Genomic DNA, 19,737 nt, shown 5'->3' with positions numbered 1-19,737 from the left:
ACGCATTCTTCGTTCCATCGCTCTTTGCGGGTTCTTTAATTTGTTCTGAAGCTTCTTTGCCAGTCTACAAGTTTGTAGCGATTGTATTTTAGTTTCGTTCTTTCGGCAACAAGGTCCGATAGCGTAAACAAAGTAGAACCGCATCAACATACATATGAGATCCATGCATGCCATCTAATACGAGGACGAAAACAAGAGCTCGCCATCCATCCGCACGCTGACATGCCTTGGTGTCGTTCCCATTGCTTTCCGCTATTCCATCAAGAGCGTATAGCCTATAACCAACGACAATTCAACGTAACACTTGTAACACTTATTACCCGACTTGTCTTGTTCACTATAACTTACATTCGAGAAATCAATGTGAGACGCTTTAAAGATTAATCGCGATTATTAACCTTGAAGCAGTCTTCACAGATCTCTTTGTACGTGGTGTTATGCACTAATTCGGCAAATCCAAATGGTAATAAACTGGAATTGGCGTGATCCTTTACTTGATTACCCCAAGACGACCGCTACATGACGGAACACGACGTGACTTAGTTTATGAGAATTCTTCCTTGAATCGATCTTTGTAGTGACCAGTCGTGGTTTTTTGGTATCTAATTATTTTTGTCTCGTAATAAATTAGACAACTTGACGCAGTAGGTCACACTGGACACACAACAGGTGTCGAAATGACGCTCGGGATGAAAAAGAAAGCGTCAACCTAACGTGCAGCTATGTACAAAGCAGTAGTATTGCGTGATAAAAGAAAGAAAAACGCGCAGTAAATCCCGGATACACTCGTTCAAATTATGCGAGCGTCAAATTGGAAGCCGAATTGTACATTTACTCAGCAATAACTATGAGCAGATGCCGAAAGTAGAGTTGTCTACAAAGAAAAGAAGTAAAGTGAATATGTAGTAAATTGCTCTATGCAAGAGTAAGATTGTGTTGAAGCAGGATTAGTTGGCAAAGGCGAAGTTAAGAAGGCTCCACAGTAGTCGACAGCGAAAAAACATCTGACAAAGTCACCCTCTATAAAGTCAGTCTTTTCAAATGCGGTTCTATCACTCTAAAAGTTAAATTAAATTTGCCATCTACTTTACCTTACTGTTCATTTCTTTCTTCCTCAACTTTGGAACTGTTCTTAGAAAGCATCCACAGGAGATACAAACAAACGAACTCGGGGCTCATAAAAAAACCGCTTAGTTTACAGCGCGCATTGAACACAACCTTAATCGCAATATTTATCATTTTCATCAGCTTTTCCTCTCCATATAATGTTTCATTACCCGTGTCTCGCCCTAATTGACCTCATCCACTGAGTGTGAGTTTCCTAATCTCTTCGAAGTACCTACTCCCCTGCCGTCTTCCACTGCGTCTTCCTAGTGTTGAAGCTCTTCGTTAAGTCTCATAGACCATCCGCTTTGTGCCCCACGCATTACAAGCCTGCCCACTTATGCAAAAGGATTTCCTTTGTAGATTCCAGCTACCCTCGGGTGCATGAAAATTTTCGCTGTCATAAACCTCGCTCCACCTTGCGGACTTCCGCAGAACTCATTTGCCACGGTAATGACACGTTCATGGCCGACACGACATCCACAAGAAAATATTCCGGCCAAAGCTGCTGATACGTTCTGTATGCATTACAACAATTTCATATGTTCTCCATATAATTTATTAGAAATCTATATAAAATTCCAGTAAATTCGGCATAATTTCCATAATAATTATTCGGTTAAAACATCACCCGTTCCATGTAAAATAAACAACGGGGTTTCACGTGCCAAAAGCACGAACCGATTATGAGGCACGCCCACCGGTTATCTAATCTACGCATTAGATGACCGGATCATCTCCATCTTTTTCTACTAATCTCAATTATAATATCGGCTGTCCCTGTTTGCTCTCTGATCCACAGCGCTCTCTTCCTGTCTCTTAACATTACGCCCTACTTTCTTGGTTCCATTAGTGCTTGCGCGGACCTTAATTTGCTCTCGAGCAAACATGTTAGGCTCCATGTTTCCGCCCCATATGTTAGCACCAGTAGAATGCTCTGGTTATGCACCATTCTTTTCAATGGTAATGGTAAGCTTCTAGTCCCGATCTGACAATGTCTGCTCCAATTCTGTATGCGCTCCAAGGCATTTTTATTATTCTGTAAATTTCCTTCTCATGATCAGGGTCCCCTGCGAGTAATTGATCCAGGTAAACATTCTCCTTCACAAGCTGTAGAGGCCCACTGGCGATTCTGAACTCTTGTTCCCTTGATAGGCTTTAGATCAATATCTTTGTCTTCTGCATGATAATCTTCAACCCCACTCTTACACTTTCTTTGTTAAGGTCCTCAGTCATTTGTTGTAATTCGTCCCCAGTGTTGCTGAACATGACAATGTCATCTACAAACCGATGGTTGCTGAGCTATTCACCGTTGATGCTTCCCAGTTTAATAGCGAAGCACGCAGTGAATAGCATCGGAGAGATTGTGTCTGGATTAGGTTCCACGTCCGCGCACATCATAATTAGCAAAGAAAGCACAAAATGCTTCACGTAGAGCAATAATGCTCACCGATTGTTTCGCCAAGCAAGGATAGAGTGGTCGATCGTGAACAAATTCATACGGCAGTTACAACTCCCTTCAAGAGCTGAAAAATAAAGGCGCTGACAAGACAATGGTGGGGTCCGCCTTACCTTTTCACTCAAGGAAGGGAACGTTCTGCTGACGAAGGGAAAAGACTGGTCGTCTGTAACGTGCCAGTGCAAGACATTCATCTTGTTGTAGGCCATGGCGTCCTGAAATCAGAATCGTCACTTGCACGGCAGACGAACTAGGCAGCCGCTAAGTTGGGGGAATAATTACTACAGATCGCAGTTTGTTTCGCGCCAATTGTGAATCAGTGACGAATGCAGACCCAGACGTTGATGACGATTCATTAACTTTTTGCGTCACGCACACGTCATCGAGCTAGGTTACCAAATCACTAAGAAAACTTCAAATTTCAGTGTTAATAAATTACGCTAGAAAATAAAAAGGATATACACATGTACAAATATGTGCAAAAAAATTAGCAAGCAGAAACAATTAAAACACAAGATAGAAAAACATTCGAGCAGAGACTGCTCCACAAGCAAGGAGACCAAATGAATTCCTCGAGCGCGGCTAGAGGTGGGCTAACTGCTCGTAATATGAAGCGAGGGCATGGGGAAAATCCTTGGCAAAGTGGTGAAAGGAACAACAAGCTGTAGCGTCTCCAACACCAAACGCAGAGAACATTTTGATGTGAACCGTGATCTTTGCTCTCGCAATTTCCAATTAGGCTCCAATACCATTTTAGCACTCTTTTCTAACACACACTCACAATATTTATGGTAGAGAGCCGTTTCTCGGTCCGTCACATGCCCTACGTTTCATTATTCACCTCGACAAGACTCACCAATGTCTCAACGATTGACTTGAGTGGGAGGAAGTGCCTGGAAGTGTCGATGAGGAGACCGCGGTGCTTGAACCTTGGGGCGTCGTGGATGACAGTCTCGTTGAGAGCGAACTGAACAGAGAGAATAGAGCGGAAAGTTATGGTTGAAGCGAAGTTATCTCCACTTCACATCATAGAAGCCTTAGCCTGGAGCAGTTACGCAAAATGGGTGTTCTGTTCATGAAGCAGTTATTTGCTAATCGAAAACAGTTATTCGTTATTACAGGAAACAGGGTGATTTAGTGCGTATGTTGTTAGTTGCGATGCTAATGCGTTAAATAGAATAACATGGGCGCTATAGCGTAAAACCATTTCAAACTTTCCTATTCCAATTCTGCAATCAGCCCTCGATGATTGGTTAAAAGCTTTTTTGGACCACCCCCACTTAATCTGTCTCTCACGCGACGTCACGAAAACCGTGATAGCTCCCCATCTGATATGACGTGTACACACTGATTACGCAAAATATGACCGAACAAAACAAAAACGCTTATTTCTGATTCGACGCCTTTTCGCCATAGCCCTCGGCTATTGGTCCAAAGTTTTCGGGCTGCACCCACTTCACCTGCCTCTCACGTGACGTCACAAAACCGCAAAAGCTTACCGCGTCGAAGTGACGTGTACGCGTTAAAGATACATTAATATGCCGAACAAAAGTGCATTTTCTTCTGAATAGCCGCAGGCTGCCCGTTCCGAAAGGAATAAAACATGGCTGCCACCCATCGCTCCGACACTGGCTACACTCCCCTGCCGGAGAGCATGGGTTTATTTGCGTCTAATAAAACTTTTTGCGTGGCCGTGAAACAATTTTGAGCACTTTCGGCACGTTTACGACCTCGTTCTGCCAACACTTCGTTGCCGAGGATCCGATTCAGCGTCATTATTAAGCTTCCGTTGCATGCCGCCGCAATTTTCGACGAGCCACTGCAAGATAGTAAGAAAAAGTGGACCAACCGCAGACGCCGGCACCACCCTCTTGATCCGGTTATCGATGTTCAGTGCAGTGGCCCGGCCCCATCAAATCCCTCTCCACCTGAGCGTGCTCCTGGCCTCTTGCCATCCAATTAGATAAGACAAGCCGCTTAGTGTAGGCAATGTTATTCGTTTTTCAAGCAAGCAAAAACGACCTCCTAGGAACGAGGAGAGCGTTTGATTGGTCTATTCAGACAACCCTGCGAGTGACCGCCGGATCCTTACGTCGGCGGTTACGCAAATTTGACGTCAGGAGATTGGAATAAAACATATTGGAATAGTTTTACGTTATAGGGCCCCATGTCGAAACGAAATAAAGGAAGGTTGTGTTGCGCTCTTGAGCATATGTCGCGTCACAATTATGCCTTCATCTTAACTAAAGTAGTTAAAAAGAATAAGCTGCAGCCAATATTGGTAACAGCGGTAACTGTCTAACAGAAATATGCGCAGTCAGATACAGTTCATATTGTCATTTAGTAGCGACGGAGAAGAACACAAACTGCTAATAACTGAACTTTTCATTAGATGAAGCTGTGCCCACCAAAGGAAGCTACAATAAAAGCACAACGATAGCGTCAAGCACAGTCCGCGACCGTCGAAGATCCGATCAGCGGTTCAAGCGCGTCCGCTTTTACACATCACTCGTTGGAGGTTCTAACATAGAGAAAGACGTTCAACAAGAGCGCACATTCCCATAGAGCCCAGCGGCCAAATTGACCGTAGCGCACCAAGCCGGCCGCATCAATACCTGAGCCAGACTTCCGGTTTCGATTCTGGGCGCCCGCGTTTTGAACGTGAGGCCGGCTGCGCTGATCGGCGTGGCATGTTTTTTTTTTCCATTGTACTGCTGCACCGTGCGCGGTTTAGGTGCGGAATCGTTTTATTATATAGTGAAAAGTATTGCGAACTATCTTTACAAGTCTCCATCGAAACTGTAGCTCGTGAAAGTTCATAAAGTAGACGCAAAACAACTTCTGAAACGATGAAATGTTTATTTTGCTCTCTCTTTCTATATAGATATTGACAAGTGTACTTATCTTTATGGGGCAACCACGTTTCGCCGCTTAACAACTGTAATCGCACAGCGAGGGACACGCCTGCATGTATCCGACGTTTCTGGAAAGTTATCGACGCTTCTATCCGCGTGTCTGTTGTCGCCGAACCTTGTGTTATCAGATTTCATCGCGTGACACGAATGGTGTAGGACTTTGTGGAAGACACGCGGGTCCGAGCGATTAGTCTGGAACATTCGACGAATGCTCTATAAAAGCCGACGCGCTTGACCCGCTGATCAGATTTTTGACGATCGCCGACCGTGTTCGCCGCTATCGTTGTGCTATAAGTGTAGCCTGTTTTGCGGGCACAGGTTCGCCCAATAAAAGTTAGTTTTGTCTATCACAGTATTGCTACTGTGTTCTTAACGTCACCGCCACGTGACAATATGCTCGTTTCGGGATTTTGTGTATTCATTCAACGTTGTGGCACCAGGTAAGCAGCAGTGGTTCCCGTACGAAGCTCGACCGCACGACAACACATGAAAAAAAAGTAAATTACAAGCATGTGCATATTCGTGTTTAGACCTTATAGGAATACTTCCCTATAGAAATATAGGAATATAGGATTGTAGAAATGTGCATAAGTCGTGAATGGGTGGCATAGCAAACAAGAGAAATTAACTTTTACACACATGACGTAGAAAAGCCGGACTGATCTCAAAGAATACCATAAAATATGAAGAAAGCATCTCATTGCCAAGCACTAGACCAATCCCGGCGATTATTTCCTGCACTGTAGAAGCCCGAATACACGGGCGACTGCGCGTCTCCAAAACAACTTGGCCTCAGCCGACGCGATGGTATGCAAAGTACAGTGAGGCAGCCACAACACAGGCTCTCAGCTATATTACGCTACACGCTATCCGAATGTCTTCTGTTCGCCCTCAAGACAAATGCGTGGGTCCAAAGGTTGTTTTCAGTCATTCAGAAGACAATCTTCGATTGACAATACCTAGTTCTTGAGCTCCGCCGGTTAATTTTTTGCGTGTTCTACCAGCGCAAGCAATACACTCTTGCGTTATCACTCCTGCCAATCGCTAGTTGCGTTTTCCGGAAGCGCGAGTACTGAAATAAGGCATACGTTGTTGCGGGGCCACAAAAAGCGTCACGAACTTGTACCAGTAAAATTCAGTACACGCGAAAATAACTGCGTCCCACGGCCGACGTGCTTTTCGCTAACTGCGCCACAACGCCAGGCGTGGCGAGCGTGCATCAGAAGGGTCCGAAAACGTAACGAAATTAATCTGAAAGAACTCAGTGCTCTCCTACTCTGTGAGAAAGGATGACGAGCAAAGCTGTGTATGTGGGCCCCTTAATAACTGCTTCAGCTCCACCGCGGTTCGGCCAAGCATTGCATTATCTTCGAGACCGGGCCCCATATGGCTTGGCTTAACGCCTGCTTCATCTCCTCCGCGGCATGAGGTGAAGCAGGCGCCTGCACTGTCTTCGGGATCAGTCATCGCATGAAAAATTTTCGGTCTACGCGTGGAGGTGATACGCCAGATCCTAGCCATAGAGAGCTTCGTTGTAATAATGTTGAGGTCAGAGAAAGCGTCACGAACTTGTCTCATCAAGACTCAGTACAAAGGAAACTAAATGCGTCACACGGCCGCGCTGCTTTTCGCAAATTGCGTCACAAAGTCAGGTGCAGTGAGCGCGCCCATAAACTACCGAAATAAGTTACAATAATGTTGTTACCTATAGAAAGCGTCACAAAGATCACCCCTAACTCCAGTTACCTGCGCCAGAAGGTACGAGCTGTTATTCGCTGACTGGTCACAAGTATCGGTTCCGGGCAGTAAGCCTAATTGCTTGTAATTAGTTGCAGATTGTCAGACAAACTTTCTCACCTTACGGTAGTCGACTAGGGCAGAGGTGCGTTTCGACGGGCAGAAAGAACACAAGAATATGCCGGGAGCCCAACAAACCAAGTTACATCACAAAGAAGAAATAAACAAGACATACAGAAATCTCGCCGAACTGGCAAGCTTCACACGTGCATCCGGCCTCGCTCACTTCTGTGCCGTCTCTGACGCATGACGCATGATCTGGCGCGTCTGGCGTGTTGTTATGCTTGTTGCCACGCAACGCAAGAAGAATAACTCACAAAGTATAAGTTCATTTAGTTGTTGGTGGTAGAAACTTAATTTTGTCCGGCAAGTTAGTAGGGTGGGCATATGCCAAAGGGCCTTGGGCTCTGGCGGCGCCGTCGGCACGTTGGACTGCCCACAGCTGATCTTCAGGGGCTGAGCAGAGCCCCACATCACACCAGCGCGCGGAGGCTTTCGCTAGAGGCTGTCTCCCAATTGCTACTCGTCAGCCAATTGCATTCCCAGAGCATGCGCTCAAGACTTGCTGTTAAGCCGCTTAACTTACACCCGTTTGTCTTATATATATCTGGATAAATTATATTCCACATTACTGGAATACACTAGGTCCTCGTCTTTAACTGCCGCCACTGGGCGAACTCCAATTTATTAAGCTTTATTTAGGGGGCGGATAAATGCGCCTCTGAATTTTGTATTGTTATATAATTGTATTTGTTAGATCTATCCTAACCTTCAACAGCGACCCCCGAGTTGACGGCACCAATGTTTGTCGCTAATCGGTCGGTTAGCCCTCGAGCTGCGTTGCATTCCGCCTCGTCGTTTCCGCCGTCACCTGGCGAGGTTGCAGTATGAGCAGGTGTCCATAGTAACTGAACGTGCTTGTGCTTTTTTTTTGGCTCCTTTCAATAATGTGAGTATTTTTCGCACAGATTCGGCCATTTGCATAGATGCGAACAGGTGCCTGTGAGTCACTGATTATTATGTATGGTTCAGTTTGTATTATAGCTAATGCTGTCGCCATTGTGACGCTTGTTGCATATTGTTTTTTACTATTTACTACGACTGCTGTGAATCCTTTCCTGCATTTCAGTCTAGCTGCCTCTACAAAAACTGCTTCTTTATCTCGTCCAAATCCTTTCTGTATCTCCTTGGCTCTGCTTTGTCTTCCTTCATGTAGTGTGGGATGCATGTTTTTTGGCAGTGGGGGAGCCATTACCATGCAAAACTGTTTAGTTTTAGCGGCAAAAAAAATTCATCAGCCATGTCTGACGAGGACGACTAGACATCGCCCTTGGAAACACAAAATCGTACGGTCTTGTTCCTCTGGAACCCAGCACACTCCGACGTCCCGGGTAACGAGGCGGTCCACGCCACGGCTCGAGGTCTCACACACCGAGCCACCGTAGATTATGTGGCCGTCGTCTCCTGCCCCGAGTGCGTGACATCGGGTCGGCCGGGTCTGAACATTACGGCAGAAATGCACCAAAAAGAATCACAATGGGCGTGGGGTGAACCCCTGACCACGTTCAGAAACCTCACCCAATATTACAGACTCAAAAGACCCACATTTCCGTCACTGCACGATAAATTAAACAGAAACGAGGTGGTAACCTTACGCTTGCTCCCAACACACACCTACCTTAGCCCCGCCGTCTTAGAAACCTCCTGCCCTTGTTAATACTCAACTGAAGCGTATAAAGCATGCCGACAGAGGGGAACGGTGCGCCACATGGTCTGGGAGTATGCCGGCAACAACGGTACTGAAACCAACTCCGTTCGCGACCCGTTCATAACCGCGGCCGTTGCCAGAGTACAGGAAGCCTCGCGCTCGCATCTTCCTGACGCCGCCTCAGCTGCGGGGGTAGCCGGGGAGCTTCTCCATCGGCTTCGCCGCCGCTGGGAGGCGGGCCTCGAAAGTTAGGAGTTGTAAGACCAGCTCAGGGCCGGCCGGCAAGCCGAAGATGGCGCCCGAGTCCAATGACTTCTAGCAGCCACCTGAGGCTACCAGAACAAATACTGCCGGACCATTCTTTTTAGTAAAGTTTCTTCTTCTTCGTCTCGTTCATGACCCATTCCATTCTGTGAAGGTGAATGGCAAGCGAAGCTGCTTAGCGCCCGACACAGAGGAGACGCAGAATACTGCACAAAGGCAGGAACAAATTTATTGTCCTAATATGTGGTCATCATGGCGATATAGGTACATATAAACGTTGGCTTATCACCTCCGTTATTGAATCTGTCCTTCTCGTAAGACAATGAATGGCTCATGCCCCCTTAAAGGAACACTAAAGACAAACACTGCCAATCTAAAGTCATAGATTAGTGCTCAGGAATCCGTAAAGCGTCAGTATTATCGCGAACAGAGCCTTAATATTCGAGAAGTCGCGGTAAATGCAGGACATGATTAGAGACTCCCTCGGAACATTCAAGTACTTGCCCGAGGACGAAAGCCCTCCTGGGTTAAATTTTGTCACTAGTACTCAACTACACGTTGCAAAAGACATGCTCATATTTTATTATAAGATGAAATAAAATGCTACTTGTCCAGTTCCACTTCGTGTTTATAAAAAATAATTAATTGAAATTTCCCTTGACAACGACGCGGGCGGTCGAAAGGTTTTGTTTTCTCCCGATTCTGCGCCGCCCACCCGTTCGCGTTTCAATACTTTTGTGATCGCGTAGTGCTTCGCTGGTTTTGCTGGCTTTCGAAACTCGCACAAACTGTAAATAGCAGAGAATTCAATTTCCATGTGATGTCGCGGGATACCCGAATGGTCTACGCCACGGAAATACGCCGCTCTGTCTAGGCTCGATGCCGCCGTCTGTCAGGCACCGTTTTACTCACCGACGGCCGCAAAAGGTGGTGATGGCGTATGCAACGTCACTACTCCCCCAGTTGGGTGGCGCAAGATTTGAATTTTGAATAAAGTATTCGGACCCTTCATATACAATTTTCTCGTAAACTAAGTCTTCTCTTGGCATGAAAAAAGCGTTGCGAGGTTTCTGGAATGGTATTTAAATAGTCCACGTCGGCTTAGTATTTGCCTTTAGTGTTCCTTTAGGCAGTGGCTCATACCCCCGTAAACGCGTCCTCCCCCTTACGACAACAGAAGAGAAATTCTACGCTGGAATGATGAGCGGAACGGAATCAGCTTTAAAAGACGATGACGCTCGAGCCATTGCTCGTGATGATAGTTTTTAGCCCATCGGAGCCAGCTGCGCATGAAGACGGCAACGACGAACGCGCGACCAGTTGTACTAGCGCCTTTGCGCGATTGGCGCCAATAAATTTTTAACAGTCCTTATTGAAAAAGTTGTACAAAAATTGTTTTTTCAAGAACATCTCTTCGTATCTTTTTGCCTGGGACTTCTTCGGGTCCCACGTATAATAGGGGTAGTTCAATGACACGTTACATGTCTCCGAGCCCATAGGGGCATGTCCCATGGAGCTTCTACCCTTTCTGCACTACCACCAGGAACGGAACACAGGAAGATTAATTTTCGCAACATCTCGGGCACATTTTTTTTTCTCATACCCTAGCTGTCGACAGCTTCGCAGTAAAAAAAAATGTCTGTTAACTGCATTTCACATTCTTCTTATCCGATGCTCGCAGCAGCTAACGGACGGCACTAATACTAGCCTGACACACTTCCCGTTGCCTGAGTTTTCACTCACTCACTCACTCACTCACTCACTCACTCACTCACTCACTCACTCACTCACTCACTCACTCACTCACTCACTCACTCACTCACTCACTCACTCACTCACTCACTCACTCATTCACTCACTCACTCACTCACTCACTTACTCACTCTTGTTGAATTTTTTTCTCTATGATTTTAGTGTTATTACTGGTGCCCACGTGGGTTCCAGAAACTGCTACACAATTCGTGTCTTCCATGCAATCTCATAATACAAGCTTTGGCGAGGAGAAAAACAACAGGTAGAATAAACAGTAACATTCGCGCAACTTCCAAAATTTGCAGGCGTGTCTTTGCTCTCATGTTCAATGTTTGTTAGCCGGTGAACAGCGGTTACCGAAGAAAGATAAACAACCACACGCACGAATTTCCCCCTCTTAAAGAGCATCGTCCCAATGCTGCAAACAAACATGAAAGTGGAAACAAACCGCGAATAATAAAGGAGAATCAGCAAGGAGTTCGTCAACGAGCGCAGAAAGCTTTAAGACGCACTAGGTGGACGACTTCAAGTCGTGCGAAGCGTCGCTGTGAATGCACAATGTTGTGTGGCATGGCCTCATAGTCTAGTCCGCCACGACGTCGGATGATCGTGTAGAGTCCGAAATAGCGTCGTAACAGTTTCTCGCCAAGTACTCGTCGACATATAGGAATCCAGAACCAAACACGGTCGTCGGGGTGGTATTCGGCGTAGCGACGTCGAAGGTTGTAGCGTCGGCTGTCGGTCCTCCAGTTGTTCTTCAAGCGCAGGCTGGCGAGCAGTCAGGCTTCTTCGGCGAGCTGGAGATAGGCGGCAACGTCGAGATTCTCTTCGTCAGTGACTTGCGTCAGCATGGCGTCGAGAGTCGTCGTCGGGCTCCTTCGGTAAACCAGCTTGACTGGCGTGGCGTGCTCAGCGTTGTTTCATGTACGGCCATGTTATAAGCGAAGGTTACGTATTGCAGTACAGCATCCCACGTCTTGTGCTCGACGTCGACGCACATTGCTAGCATGTCCGCGAGGGTCTTGTTCTTCCGTTCCGTGAGACCATTCGTCTGCTGGTGCTGGACAGTTGTCCTCCTCTGGCTTGTCTCGCGGTATTCCTGAATGACGTGGGTGAGCTGAGCTGTAAAGCCATTCCTCTGTCGGTGATGAGAACTTCTGGGGCACCACGTGTCAGCAGGATGTTCTCAACGAAGAATTTCGCAACTTCGGTTGCACCACCTTTCGCCAGAGTTTTCGTTGCTGCGACGAATACAAGGTGGTCCGTCGCCACGACGGTGCACTTATTCCCCGGTGTTAACGCCGGAAAGTTCCCAATAAATAAATCCCGATCTGCTCTTGTAATCCCACCGGCCTTGTCGGCTGTGTCTCGCGCTGTTGCCGGTCACGCCATATCTTGACGCAACGGGCGACGTCGGCGGATAGGCGCGGCCAATAACGCTTATATTCTTGCGAGTGCACGGGAAATCCTAGATGCACGGCGGCCTAATCCTCATGTAAGTCGTGCAGGACTTATGACCGGACGCTGCCCGCACAACCATCCTCCTAAACACCCTCGGGACCAAGTCAGTGTTGTCTTTCAAGTACTCAGCAGGACTTAGCTCTGGGTCAGCTCGCGGATGCTCAGAAAATTCGTCGGTGCTTATTGTTCCTAGGATGGCGTGGTCATTTAGTTACTTTTTCGGTGGCGGGTCTGCAAGGGCGCGCGACAGGCAGTCGGCATCAAAATGCTTCCTCCTGAACTTATAGACTATCGTGATGTGGAACTCATGATATCTGACACTCGAATCGTAATAGGCGACTTAACTCTCGTTACCGCGAGAAAAGGGTCGTTTTTATGGGTCTCGGGAAAATAATATTTACCACTGCGAATAATATTCCAGCACACATTGCAGCTTAGGGTATTGTGCATAACAATATGCTCTTTCCAAAAACATACATTTGCAAGCAAAAATACTATTAGGTAAAACATAAAAATTCTAGAAAACGTCATTATTGCTGCCATGTGATAAAAATAACAACAATAACATATCCACTCGAACATTAATATCAAAGGAAATTCAGAACATACATTTGGAAGATAAATAACCCAGAAATACAGTCTGAAAAAAATAAATGCTTAGTGCACCGCTGTTCATCGAATACGAAAAAGAAAGTGGGACCAGTTCATCACTTATGCCATGCGATGAAGCAATTCATGGATCTGGTGAAGCATAGGTGCACTCCACCCTTTTCCCAAAAAACGTCTGGTTTTTGTCCAGCTTTGCTGTTCCACCTTTTTTGAATCTTCTGATGATGCTCTGATGAGAAATCCTAGGAGCGTACTTCACCAGTTCGTGTAGTCATGCACTTTTTCTAAGACCGATCGCTCTCAGCGTAGCAGGGTAACTACAATATTATGCATCTAAGCATATCTGTTTACATTTTTCCAGATGGTCCTTATCCCCTTTGTAATGCAGAGGAGTAGAAAGAAATCCCACGCTGTTGTAAACTGTCTCGTGATTATCCGTAGTGCATGGCCGAGATGTGCTACAGGTGGCCTTCTTGACGTGAACGAAAATTTGCTTGCTTTCCATGGCAGCACATCTTAACCAAGCGAAGTATGCACCCTAAAGATAATCAGTAGAGCTCTCAGGACATGCAAAAAGATCGGCAGATAAGCGCGCACATTGAAAGAGACCGCTTAAATCAGTGAAGGAAACTCGCCCGTGAACAGCTGCGGTTGTCACATGCAGAGTCAAAATATTGTCGCCGTCAAAGCTTGAATATGTTTCGCTGTCATCTGAGGTATCATAACTCTTGTCCTCATTAATAAATTGAAGTGCGGGTGCAGCATGGTTTCGAGCACGACGATTTTCTCGCGATGCAGCCGCGCGGGACCACGCCATGGGAACGACTTTAGAAAACTGCGCAGTGACGCTGGCAGCGCCCACTGCCGGGATTTTACGAGAAAAACTTTACCGAAAATCTTGGAAACTGATTGAAAAAGCCAAGTCCACATGGTGCACTTGCGGCGGGCCTTCATGAGTCACTTGAGCGGAGCAAAACGACTCGGACATCAAACCAAAGCTCATAAGTGAACACTTTGAAGTTCCTGGCATAAATATAAGGCCAAAATTTCTCTGTAGCCCAAACGATCCCGAGACATACTCTCTCCGTCGTAGAATAATTGGCTTCCGCTATCAACAGTGACCACTTAGGGTAAGCTATTACGCTTTCAACTCCACCGTTCCTTTGAACAAGCAGGGAAGCAAGGCCTGCGCTACTCGCGTCGATGTGGATTTCCGTCTCGGCGTCTTCGCCGACATATTAAAGCACCTGTGATGACTGCAGCCATCCTATCAGCTCATGAAATGCGTATTCCTTCCGTGTGTCCCATTTAATGTCTACGCGAGAATTCTTGAGATGGGTGAACGGCGACGGAATTCTTCAAAAGTATCTCACAAAGTGCCTGTAATACGAGCACAGGCCAAGGAACACAGGCCGAGAGAACGTAGCGATGGTATCTGTCTTCTCTGGGTCGAGACGGATTCGAGACTTGCTGGTGACATGCCCTAGAAACAGAAGCTGTTCGTAAGCGTAACGGCACTTTCCGGCTTAAGGGCTAGTCCGGATGACTTGATTGTCGCCATACACTCTGAAACCACCGTAGCTATCGTCGAAATTCACGGCGAGGACAACGACGTCATCCACACAGGCAAGACAGGCCTACCACTTGAACCCTGCTAACACCGTGTCGATCACACGCTGGAACGCTGGAGGCGCCGAGCCCATTACGAATTGCATGAACATGAACTCATAGAGGTCATCCGGCGTGATGAATGCGGTCTTCTCGCAATCCCTCTCGTCGATTTCTGTTTGCTCGTCGCCAGTCTTGAGATCTATCGACAACGACTATTTATTCTTCGAGATCTGGGCTAATGCGACGTCTATCTGTGGGAGGGGGTATACGACCTCTTTTGTGATCTTCTTGAGTCTCCAGTAACCGATACACAAACGTATGGCTAATTTCTTTTTCGTCACCAAGATTACAGAAGATGTCAATGGGTTTCTGGACGGCTGGACGATGTCATTGCTTAGGATTTCGTCGACTTGTTACCTTATAGCATCATGTTCTCGCGTCGAAACTCGGGAAGGGCTCTGGCCGGCTGGCCTAGACGATTCTTCGATTATTATGCGATGCTCTGCAACTGGGCTTAACGAAGTTCACGATGTCTTCGAAAAGCAGTCTTCGTATAGTCAGAGAAGACCCATGAGCTGTGCCTGCTTACTCATGGGGAGGCTGAACTTTTTGTCTAAAACTTGTTCGGAAACTATGTCGTCGAGGTTGATGGGGCACAGACCGACAGCACCAATGCATTGCTGGTATCCGCAATGTCCTCTATGTATGCGGTCGTCGTGCCCTCACTGATGAGCTTGAACTCCTCACTGAAGTTTGTCGGCATCATTTTCGCTTTCCCTCCGTAGAGTCGAGCGACTCCTCTTGCGACGCAAATTTCATGACCGATAAGTAGACGGTGATCACCGTCGATGAGGCTTTGTATGTCTGCGGTTATTTCAGCGACGACGGAAATAAAAATGCTGGAGCGAGGCAACATGCTCATTTCATCTTCGAGCACACGAAAGGCATGGTGACTACGAGTGCTCTCCGGCGGTATTGGCTGATCTTCAGCAGCGTTATTGATATAGACTTCAGGTGCACGACTGTGTCATGTTGATTCAAGAAGTCCACGCCGAGAACGACGTCGCGTGGACACTGTTGGAGGATAACTAAGGCGAAAGGGAAGGTTTGATCATTAACGGTAATTCTTACCGTGCAGATTCTTGTCGGCGTTAATAGGTGTCCTCCAGCGGTCCGAATTTGAGGGCCTTACCATGCAGTCTTAACTTTCTTCCACTGCGCGTCAATGGGTCCACTCATGATGGAGTAGTCGGTTCCTGTGTCCACTAAAGTGAAGGTTGCGTGACGCTCGAGGAGCACGTCGAGGTCGGGGGTTCTTTGTTTTGCGCTGCACATTGGTTTTGGCGCCGGATCACGGATGCGCCGCGTCGACCTGTGGCTGGTGTGGTGCGTCATGAGGTTTTTTCTTAGCCGGCGCATTCTGTGCTTCTAGTCTTCGTAGCGATGGCTGCGTGTCGTTGCAGCATCATCGAGCTAGATTTTGAAGTGTTGTCGGCGGTGGAGGAACTTGGGCATTTCAACGTAGCAATCACACCTCCATCGGTTACTGCTTTTAGTTTTCCGGATACGGCCTTGCAAACATCCATGGGCTAGACTAGTTTATGGTCCTCGCTGCGGTGAAAGGTAGGGGCTTGGTGAAGGCGAATGGGACGGTCGTCGATAGCTGCATTCAGTGGCGGTGAGTGAGTCGGCAATATCAAGAGGGCATTCGCGTTGCTGGGGGTGCGAAGCGTTCATGGCAAACCCTACTTGTCCCATTTCGTGGTATGGGCACGGGGTGTGGTTGGAGCACCCCAGACATCTCTCTTCCTGGTGAAGCTTTGATGGACAACTGTCTGGCATGCTGGTGGTGGTGGCTGACGAAGGACTTGCAGCGCTGTGTGACCGTGGTTCGGGCATAGAGGGGGATCCTGGCTGCGTGCGACGGTGGCGTACGTCATCGCTTCTGGCTGGGGCTGTCGTGATTGTGGTTGCAGCTCAGGAACTGCAAGTGATTGCAAACCTCTTCTTTCATGATATCTGTGATTGACGCCACTTGATGGAACTACCTTAGAAAGAGCGTCTGCAGTTCCTCGCAGGTCGTTGCTGCCGAGTGCTTGAACGTCGCTATAGTTTGTGGTCAGCGTTTGGCAGTCATTTCATTTTATTTATTAATACTCTCAGCCTCTTTCAGGGGCTGCAACAGGAGTTGAAAAAACAAAACGAAACTCCACAGCAAAATAAGTAGTACAAAACACATTGAAACCCATAATTATACATTAGTAAATAAAAAATCATTCCGTGCAATACTCACACAAACAAAAAAAAAATGCGTTACTCCGAAATCCGAACAGCCATGTTATGCAGCAGCAATCTGACCTCGTCGCCCTGTGCTATTGCCATAGATGAAATTTTCTAAGTGGCGTAGAAATTCAGCTAATGATGTCGACAAAACAGCAAATATGGAAGAGAGTTCCACTCTCTACATGTTCGTGGAAAATAACTAAACTTTAAACAATTATTTTTGATAGTCGGCAATCGCATAAACTTACTAAGACATTGCCTTGCTGTTTCATTCGTTTTCATTTCAAAGTAATCTGAGTTATTTATTTTAAGATCATTATTGATAATCAGGTAAAGAGTCTTTAGTCTTTTATATGTGGTTCTGGTTTCCAGCATAGGTAGTTGGGCTTGTTGGCAGAGATCTGTTGAAGAGTGGTTTCGGCGGTATTTATTCAAGATAAACCTTACAGCTAGTAGCTGAATCCTATCAAGTTTGTGACAGTTAGTTGCTGTGCGAGGATCCCGTATTACTTTAGCATATTCGGTTGTCGGTCTGACTAGGCTTTTGTATATTGTATATACTTGTGTATTGTATATTCTATAGACTAGGGTTTTGGGTTTGTATATTGCCTTGTCCGGAGAGCGAGCGTCTTCTTAATGGTTGTGGCCTCGAAAAAAAATTCAAACAGCAGATTTGGGAGGGTTGCATATCAATATGGCTAAGAGCTCTTGCTGGACACCCCTCTTCAAGAAGCAAACTTTTTTCTCTTCTGGCATGTGGAGGTCGGCGTGTCTGAACAGGCAAGTCATTTGCATGAAAATCACGATATTCTCGCTGAGTAGTTCTACTTGCGGTTCTAGCATAGCTTCGGCCCTTTGCTTGCACAAGACGCCCGTAAAAACCTGCAGGAAGTCACTGCAGAACTGGTCCCATGTTGTCAGAGTTGTCCCCTTGTTCTCAAACCACGCCCTGGCAACATCTTCTAAGGCGAAATATACATGCCGTAGCTTGTCAGAGTTCCAGTTGTTGAAAATCAACATTCTTCCGTGAGTCTTCAGCGAGGCTTCTTCAGCAAGATGATCGATGGAAGTTTGGTGGCTCCCGAGCTTGTTGCAGTAGGGTAGGGACGCTGGGACAGCCATTGATGCTGTTGACTTAGCCTTGATTTCTGAGGTCTACTCAGGAACAGGCCTGTAGTCCTGTAGCACTCCTTGCAGCCTACGGCTAGCTCCCTGGTCCTTGGCGACGTTGGTGCTGTCATCAAGTGTTATGCTTTCACCGCGGCTGTGCAGGTGCGTTCGGTACATGAACGCACTAGCACCTCCACCAGATGTCACGAAGTAGAGATGAAGATGAACACAGTCGGAAGACTGCGAATAACTTAACTTTTTATGGGACGAACCTGTGCCCACAAAAACAAGAAAAGGCCAAAGTTTGCGGCGAACACAGCAGGTTCTTGTCGAAAATCTGATCAGTGGGTAAAGCGCGTCTGCATTTAAAGGTCACTCGTCAAACATTCTAGTGTATTCGCTGGGGCCCGTGTGCTTTCCAGAAACTACTACACAATTCGTGTCGCGTCTGTAATCGCATAATACGAGATGCGGCGAGGGTCATACACAAAAAACTAAATGAACGATAGCACTCGCGCAAGTTCTAAATAATGCAAGCGCGTCATGCGTTGAGTGATGACGTTTAATATTTGTTGGTCGCTGAACAGCGGTCACCGGAGAAAGATAAAAAAGCACACGTACCAATATGGCGAAAAAAATTCGCAAGGTAGGAGCATTCAGTATATCCACCATAGTTATGGCGAAACACAGTGAATACAGATAAATATGAAGAAACAAGCATTGCTTTTGTCTGCAATTTCTTGTGGTCACCACCGGACACCAAATTCCTAATAAATAACCACAGTTTATATAATAAATTCCTATTGAATTATATGTGAAAACCAGCGTGCCTGGCCAAAGCGTCATGGAACGGCTCTGAAAGGATATGTGTAGTGGGCATATAAATCCCAATTTGTTGAATATACTGTACGAGTAATCATCACTCTATGGAGTGATATATTCACAACGTCAAAATGTACCCGCTATTCCATCATGAAAGTATTTCGATGGTGAGCGTTGCCATATGGCCTTTCTTGTCTCCTCTAGATATGTGGTTTCTCTTGTTTATATTTGTTAAATCTTCTTGGTCACTGCACTACCGAGAATTGCATTTAACTATGGCAGGTCAAATGAGGCACTTACTATGGGAACGGCGTAAACACTTCAGGCATCACCAAAAGGGTATGCAATGAACTGAACTTCCGTTAATGGTGATTTCCTTAATATGCATTTCAAAAGCACATATAGGAATAGTATAGTGCAACAGTGATGTGATGTGTAATACAAAAAGAAAATTATACATAGAACATTTTATCAATATTGATAGAACTTAATGAGGCACCAAAGGTCTAACGGAAGAAAGACAACCACGAAACTTACGACATATTAAGCTGCAGCAAATGAAAATATACACTGAATTTGCTGGGACCTATAGGTGTTAGGTAATGTCACTTTCTGAAGTGTACAGTCACAGCATGTTTGACTGGAACACTACACATGGTTCTATAAGGCTCGTTTTAAGATGCCCCCCATACGAAAATGAAGTTCTTAAAGTTAATCCACAGCTTACATGGACATTATGCGGTCAGTATTTCGGCTCTGCATTCAAAGTTTGTCTAATTGACTTATCGAGCAGGTATCAAATGCACCAAAACTTTCTCAGCTACCTAAATATAGTGTAATGA

The 19,737-nt window shown here is 46.3% G+C and overlaps 1 protein-coding gene across 1 annotated transcript in view; it reads right to left on the bottom strand.

Annotated features, from left to right (window-relative positions):
• LOC135921156 (beta-hexosaminidase subunit alpha-like) overlaps positions 1–19,737 on the bottom strand; it is a 274,254-nt gene that overhangs the window by 130,927 nt on the left and 123,590 nt on the right. Inside the window, exons 5-6 of the mRNA XM_065455467.1 lie at positions 3,420–3,530; positions 2,677–2,778 (exon numbers count right to left, since the gene is read on the bottom strand). Of these exons, the coding sequence (XP_065311539.1) occupies positions 2,677–2,778; positions 3,420–3,530 (213 nt within the window). The remainder of the gene's footprint in view (positions 1–2,676; positions 2,779–3,419; positions 3,531–19,737) is intronic.

This window comes from Dermacentor albipictus, chromosome 8, assembly GCF_038994185.2.
Source record: "Dermacentor albipictus isolate Rhodes 1998 colony chromosome 8, USDA_Dalb.pri_finalv2, whole genome shotgun sequence".
Lineage (NCBI taxonomy): Eukaryota > Metazoa > Arthropoda > Arachnida > Ixodida > Ixodidae > Dermacentor > Dermacentor albipictus.
The sequence above is the reverse complement of the archived record's forward strand: the minus strand, read 5'-3'. Positions and strand labels throughout refer to the sequence as shown.